Source organism: Oscarella lobularis, chromosome 18 (assembly GCF_947507565.1).
Source record: "Oscarella lobularis chromosome 18, ooOscLobu1.1, whole genome shotgun sequence".
NCBI classification, from domain to species: domain Eukaryota; kingdom Metazoa; phylum Porifera; class Homoscleromorpha; order Homosclerophorida; family Oscarellidae; genus Oscarella; species Oscarella lobularis.
Genome location: NC_089192.1, coordinates 2,040,216 through 2,046,805, shown reverse-complemented (window position 1 = coordinate 2,046,805; position 6,590 = coordinate 2,040,216). Strand labels below are relative to the sequence as shown.

At 44.0% G+C, this 6,590-nt stretch overlaps 1 protein-coding gene and 1 long non-coding RNA gene across 9 annotated transcripts; both read left to right on the top strand.

Moving 5' to 3' along the window:
• Window positions 1–22: 22 nt before the first annotated feature.
• Window positions 23–5,268, top strand: LOC136197776 (putative leucine-rich repeat-containing protein DDB_G0281931). 8 transcript variants are annotated; one of them, XM_065987603.1, is made up of 4 exons: window positions 23–80; window positions 133–179; window positions 236–1,720; window positions 1,927–5,268. In XM_065987603.1, exons 3-4 carry the CDS (start codon window positions 1,525–1,527, stop codon window positions 5,127–5,129), a joined length of 3,399 nt encoding a protein of 1,132 aa, XP_065843675.1. In that variant the 5' UTR covers window positions 23–80; window positions 133–179; window positions 236–1,524; the 3' UTR covers window positions 5,130–5,268. The 8 variants fall into 8 exon arrangements, 6 of the variants coding, with proteins under 6 accessions (XP_065843675.1, XP_065843673.1, XP_065843672.1 ...); XM_065987601.1 differs by having other exon boundaries at window positions 28–80; window positions 133–184; XR_010672586.1 differs by having other exon boundaries at window positions 29–184; window positions 236–378; window positions 1,670–1,720; window positions 1,927–1,939.
• A 215-nt stretch (window positions 5,269–5,483) lies between these two features.
• Window positions 5,484–6,521, top strand: LOC136197673 (uncharacterized). Its single transcript, XR_010672559.1, has 4 exons — window positions 5,484–5,592; window positions 5,650–5,803; window positions 5,873–6,063; window positions 6,121–6,521. It is a non-coding gene; the product is annotated as an uncharacterized lncRNA (long non-coding RNA).
• The last annotated feature ends 69 nt before the right edge of the window (window positions 6,522–6,590 follow it).

The window sequence follows — 6,590 nt, the reverse complement described above, 5'->3', positions numbered from 1 at the left end:
ATTATGTTTTTATCCGGGTAATGGTCAAAGAAGTGTAATCCTTTTCGCTCAATTTTTCGCAGGACGCGTTTCTGCTACGAGTAGGATGCTTTCCAAAGCGCTTTTTCTTGCCGCTAACGTCTTTACGAAAAGGTGAGGCTCCCTAAGGTGTCTCACATACAGATTTCGCCTTGCGAAACGTAAGGTAAAGCTCGCGACGCGAATTCAGGTATTCCGTTTAACGGTACTCTAAAAGCCTACACTTAGACCGGTTGGTCGATGCGTCTCAGTGGTTCCCCATCACCCAAGAGCCGAATTCATCCGTTGCCGTTTCGAAGCTCGTCTCTCCTCTGTCATCAGTCGAATTCTTTTCTCCGAAGCTCGAAGAAAAGCTATAAGGTATGTCTCCATATGGCTTAAATTATGTGAGCGCGCGATGTTCACAACGGCCGCCGCGAGCCAAAATCCCGTGGCTCGAGTGGTATTGAACCCCCAAAGGGGGCCTCATCCGTTTAGCGTTTAAGCGTTATCGATCACTAAAAGTTCCTTGACTTCCTTTACTTTGCGTTTGCGCCTTTTTTCCGTACGCACGGACAACGTAGAGTACGGATAATGTCAACGGAAGCGATATGTCCACTTTTGTCTACCGCAGAACTGATACCTTCCTTGGCTTCTAAGAGAGCTTCGTAGCCTTCTCACTTCTATCCGCGTTCATGCGAGAAGATCGCGACAGTGTCTTTTATTACATCAAATAGTTATATTTAGCAGCAACTCAAAGAATCACGATAACGTTCTAAAAACAGTAGCATCAGCAATCAAGACTAGATCTGTTCTGATTTTTCGTTAGCTACCTCAGCCAATATAGCAATAAATGAAGCGGCCCTGTCTTCGGGATCACCGTTTGTCTCCGAATCTTCCGACGACGTCGAGCACGTCCAAGCGCTTCTTCATTTCAGCTGAAAGCCGCTGAACGCTATTTTAAGACGCACGTACCATGTGAGTTCATTTTCTCAGTCGCGTGATCGCGACCCTCAGCTCGTCCGTCGATCGTAAACGAGAGACCGTCGACTCTCGCAGACTCTCGTTCTCGACTCTTCGCATGTCAGATGAAATAGAAGGGGGTCCCGTTGAGGAATCAGTACGCAGACACGGATATAGGCACGTCGTTGTAAAGAAGGTGTCTGTAATATCGATTCTTCCGCAATCCTCAGTCAGTATCGTAGCCGAAGAATTTAGCCGTCGTTTCGTAGATTGACGACTTTTTTCTTTCTTTATCCATAATTGGATTTTTCGCCCTGCAGTCTGTGACTGACCGCTGTCATTAGTTATGAACGATATGTTCGTAATTCCATAACATATGTGATGGCACTCCTCGTTCTTGACTAGTCAATGTTACGTAGCCCTTTGGCCTCGATCTTGTTGCCTTATAGACCACCTTACTGAAATGAAATTAGCTTATGTTTGCCCGTCTACCATACCATCGTCTAAATAAAGTCGCGTTCTTTAACGTTGGTATATACTCGACTGTCGTCACGGAGAGTCCGAATGAGTGAATTTTTATTTCTCAAGCGTATGCAGATGTTTCCATGCTCAGTTTTCTTTGCGCATGCTCTAATCATCCGCTTTCAGTTACGAATGAAGAACGTCGTGATATCTTGTTCTCTTCTCAGTTTGATATCATGCCTTGTAGGTCAGATTCCTGCAATAGATGGCTTTGCAATAAGGGAGAGTCTCGTGAGAGGTAAGGCGAACTTGTCAGTCGTTTAGTTAATTATAATAGATTACCTTCGTCACCTATTACATAGTGCACGTGTTGAGGCTTGCATATTCGAATAAGTACTATAGCAGTATTTTAAGCTCGTTTCGCGAGGAGATCTTTCAAGGGCCATTTACCGCATAGTTTCGTTCTATGTCACTTTCTATTTCCGCCTTCTGTTACTTGTATAGAAACAGAGACAAGAGCTCCGTCGAAAATTCTTTACAACGACGAAACTGAAGTGGTTTTTTATACTCAAAGCGGTGCCGTATCCAAACGACTTTGGAAGCCTAAGATTGACAGCTCTTTTACGTGTACATCGACAAAAAATTTCACTTCACTGCAGCGTAGAGAGAGAGAAAGTCTTAACGAAATTTTCTCAGCCACAAACGGTCAGACTTGGATAAATAGAACGAACTGGAATAGTTCATTGCCTCACTGCAACTGCTGGTACGGTATCTCGTGCCACGACAAAGATCCATATAAAGGCTTAGTTAAAGAGATTTTTAACAACGTTAACAATATGACCGGTTTCTTGCCAAAGGCAATATGGAGTTTGAAAGCTTTGGAAATTATTTACTTGTCGCGAAATCATCTGAAAGGAAACCTAGAACATCTTTTGGTGCCCAACGTTCCAATGCTTAGTCAACTTGATTTAGCGTCCAACTCTTTTTACGGCATTGTTCCTTGGAATGTCTTGGCTACTTGGCCCAAGCTGAAGAAGATACAGCTATGCAACAATGATATCCACGGATCAATTTCAGCAAATATTGATAGACTTACGAATCTAGAAGTTCTTAGCATTGGCAACACGCGAATAAATGGAACGATTCCGCCAAGTTTAACTCGTCTGACAAAGTTGTGGTTTCTAGATTTATCTCTCTTGCGACTACGTGGTAATTTTAGCCTCTTCCGTTCGCTCAGAAACTTGCAGTATATTCTCGTTTCTGGAAATAATCTCGTTGGAGAATTGCCTAGTAGACTCAGTCGTTGGTATCCGTTTCTTGTTCATCTCATTGTGTCGAACAATTCTCTAGAGGGAAAGCTTCCTGACGACTTTGACAGAATACCGAATCTAACAGTGTTGGACGTCAACACGAACCGCATGTTCGGGACTGTGCCATCTTCAATATTGAACCACACGAACTTGACATACCTTGACGTCTCGTGTAATCGGTTCACAAATCTCAGCTCGTTTGTTAGGCTTCCTAGTATCAAGCTTCTTAACTTCGGAAGCAATCCGTTCAATATTTCTGTAGAACGATTTGCAAAAGCGTTTTGCCGCAGTCCGCAAAGCGAAACAACAGCTGTTATGGATTTCAGTTCGACTGGCATGTACGGACGTTTTTCCGAACGAATTTGGTTGATGGCAAATGTTTTCGTGCTCGACTTTTCAAATAACTCTCTGTCCGGGGAGCTTCCAAATTTAAAATTCACTTTACTTTACTTGCAATTTTTGGACCTGTCGGATAACAATTTGACCGGCAGCCTTCTTAACGCAATGACAATTCCTCACATTATGGTAATGAATTTTCAAAACAACGTTTTCATGTCGGGAGGTAAAGGTAATTCGCTACCTTGGTTTGCAAAACCCGACTATTCTGTAATGATCAAAGAGCGACGTGAAGACAGATTCACGTGTCCTCTTCTCAGGCTTGCGTACAGCAAGCACGGGACACTGGCCGTAAACAGTTCCTATTATAAACGCAACCTTTGCTACTGTGATGAAGGGTACTACGGACATAGAGGGGTCTGCTCGTCGTGTCCGCGCGGCGGGACTTGTCAAGGAGAAGGTCACAATAATACAATAAAAATTGAAAAAAATCATTATCCTTCACCTTCACCACAAAAAGCTTTTACTTTAATTCAATGCAATTACGAGTACAAGAACTTCTTTCCGTGTAATCCTCACGGAAATTGTACCTGTTGGCTGTCGGACAGCCTTGAGAACTTTCAGTGCGACGAGTCGTGCCTTTGTAGTCCTAATCATCGTGGCAGACTGTGCTCGCTTTGTGTCAATCAATTCTATCACGATGGACAAAAATGCGTTAAGTGCGTCGACCGAACTTTGGGCGCCACAGTAATCTTAGCAGTTGTCACCAGTATCGTTCTAATCTCAGCTACGATTTGGCTGTTGACCCGTTTCTGTCCGAATCTTTGTCAGAGACGATCGTTTAAGGCGTTTAAAATCTTGGCAGTTACATTTCAGTCGATTCTCTTACTTCTTTTGGCGTTTATTGATCTTGTGCCGACGTATCTAGCTGAAATGTATTTTCTGACGTTGTTTGTGGCTCTCTTTGGGGGATTATCTGAAGCTAAGGTTCACGTCATGATACTGGTTGTCTACGCTCAAATTCTGGGATCCCTCAAAGTGACAGATTCGAGAGTGGACTGCGAATATTGTTCGTTTGTCGCAATTTTGAACAAAGCAAAAGTGTACAGAATCGCCAAGGCTGTTGGGCATATATTCAACTTCAACTTTGCTGGTCTTGCCTGCACATTTCCGTTTCTGTTGCATCCGCTACCAAAACTCGTTGTCATAGCATCTCTGCCTTTTGTGATAGGCATAGCCTTTTCGTCTATTCGCTTTTTAGATTATGCCCTTCTTTCTTGTCGAGCTAAGGACGCAGAGGAACGACGGGATTTACTAAAAGCAACAAAACGAAGCAGTGCACGAAGTTTTATCTTTCTTCTTAATATCTTCTACTTTCCAATTTCCGCTTGTGCATTAGAAGTTCTTCAGTTCTGCGAAAAAGACATGGGAGATGGAGAATCGTACATGAAGGCTTTTCCTTGGATTCGATGTTCATCGTCGGAGCACGTTACCCTCGTTTCTATTGCTTCTGTAATGGTGGCTGTCTACGTTGTTTCCTTACCCGTTTTCTTCTACATTGTTCTCTATCGCAATTTCCGTCTTCACCGTCCTGACGTCGGCACGTCGGTTGTTGCTGATTTGGCTTCTCCTTACCGATCGCCTTACAATGAATATGCCTCTATTGTATTCATGATTCGTCGCCTTGGTCTTGCCTGTTTTTTGACATTCTTCACCTACGATTTGCGTGACGTACAAGCAATTTTTGTCAACGTTTGGATTTTAGGGTTTGGGGTTTTTGTGAATTCTTGTATGCCGTACAGAAGCTCTTCAGATTCATGGAAAGTGGAGAATTTTGTAGATATTGCGGCATTTGGCGCCGTTCTTGTAACGTACAACTGCATGACGGCACGAGATATCGAAACCGAAGCTGGTGCTGGTATAGTTGTGGCAATCAATATGGCTTTCCTTGTTTTTGTGGCAACTGTTCCTATGGTCATAATTGTAAAAAGGTTGTGTAAAAGAAGAAAAGGAACAGATTTGGAGCCTCTTTTAAACAAGAAGGAACAGCGCAGCACCTAAATATTAGTGCCTGCCGACTGCTGCGCATTTATCGCAGCTCTGAGAAATTATTTCCATAGTTTTCTATTTGACGTTACTAACATTAGGATTGATTAGAGAGGATTGTGTGTGTACATCAAAATAACATTCATGATCTATACTCTCTGCTGTATTTCTGCGTCAATTATGCCTTCTGAATTATTCACGTGAGGCTTTAAAAATTGACTGTTTTCATTAGGTTCTTCGTGGTGAAAAAATTGGGATATTGTCATCATGGGTCAATGTAGTCGCATGGTGACGTCAGAGATCGCGTGCGCTATAGCGTTCGCTAAACCTCTTTTGCGCCCGATTTTCTCCTTCGCGCGGTCGAAAACAAATCGAAAATCTGGTAAGCTCTGGGCAGGAAAACGAGAGAAAATCCATGCGGATCGTTGGCGAGCAAATAGGGCGTCGGGGCCCCAGAGTGGATGTTCTTGAAAGAACGGTACGTGCGTCGTACGTACGGTCTCGCCGTCTCTCAAACTCACTAGGCCACTGTTAGCTCTTTCAGTTCGCGTTTACGTCTCTACGAAGCTCGTTCTCGAACTGAACTGGGAGATCGTTAGTTTGCAAAAGACGCTTTCGACCAAAGAAGAGCTTTTACGTCGCTTCGTGGCTAACAAAAGCGGCCATCTGAAAGCCAAAGACAAAAGAAGGTATGCTACAAAAGGGGCCTCGTTTAGTTACAGTTCCACTTAGATCGATCTCTATCGCCCTCTACATAGAAAATCTGTGAGATCGATCACTAAAGAAAAAAATCTGGAGAGATCGATCTCTACATAGGAGATCAGAGAGAGATGATGTCTACATAGAAAGTCTTAGTGATATCGATCTCTGCATTCTTAAGCTTACACATACGACGATCTGACTTTGTCTTTTGCGTCGTATAATCTTTCTCACAGCGTTGCATAAACAGGTAACTTAACTCCGAGCCAGCAGTATACTGTACATGTAATGTTTTTTTGTCCTATAGATGCAGCCTGTCTTCATCCTGTGCTAGAGACTCACTTCGGCGAAGTTCTCGCTCAAACACGTGTTATCTACTCCCAAAGACCTCCGAGGCCAACGAGGTGAAAGAGGCCGTACCTCTATAGCAGGGGCCGATAGAGTTGGCTTCCCCACTATGGCGAGACGCGGTGGGTCACAATAGCGGTCCCCTTGGATAACATGGGTGGCGGACTCACATCCGAGGACGCTTCACTCCCAAGGCCCATCTCCGAGGCCAATCGAGGATAAAGAGGCCGTACCCCGTGCTTCGTGGGTCAATCGAAGCTCCGGGCTCCGGGTCCACCAGGGGGCGTGGGTGAATCGCCCTCCCAGCCTGAAGACGCCGAAAGGACGATCGTTTGTAGTTCGAGTTAACTTCCGGTTTATTTCCGGGTTTATTGAATAAAAATCATTTGCCTTTATCTATGTTTCGTTGCGTTGCGACCTAACTATATA

Coding starts and splice junctions, on each gene's coding strand:
- LOC136197776 (XM_065987603.1), top strand. CDS start 1,525: ATGAGTGAATTTTTATTTCTCAAGCGTATGCAGATGTTTCCATGCTCA. Junction 1,721..1,926: donor AAGGGAGAGTCTCGTGAGAG/GTAAGGCGAACT, acceptor TTACTTGTATAG/AAACAGAGACAAGAGCTCCG.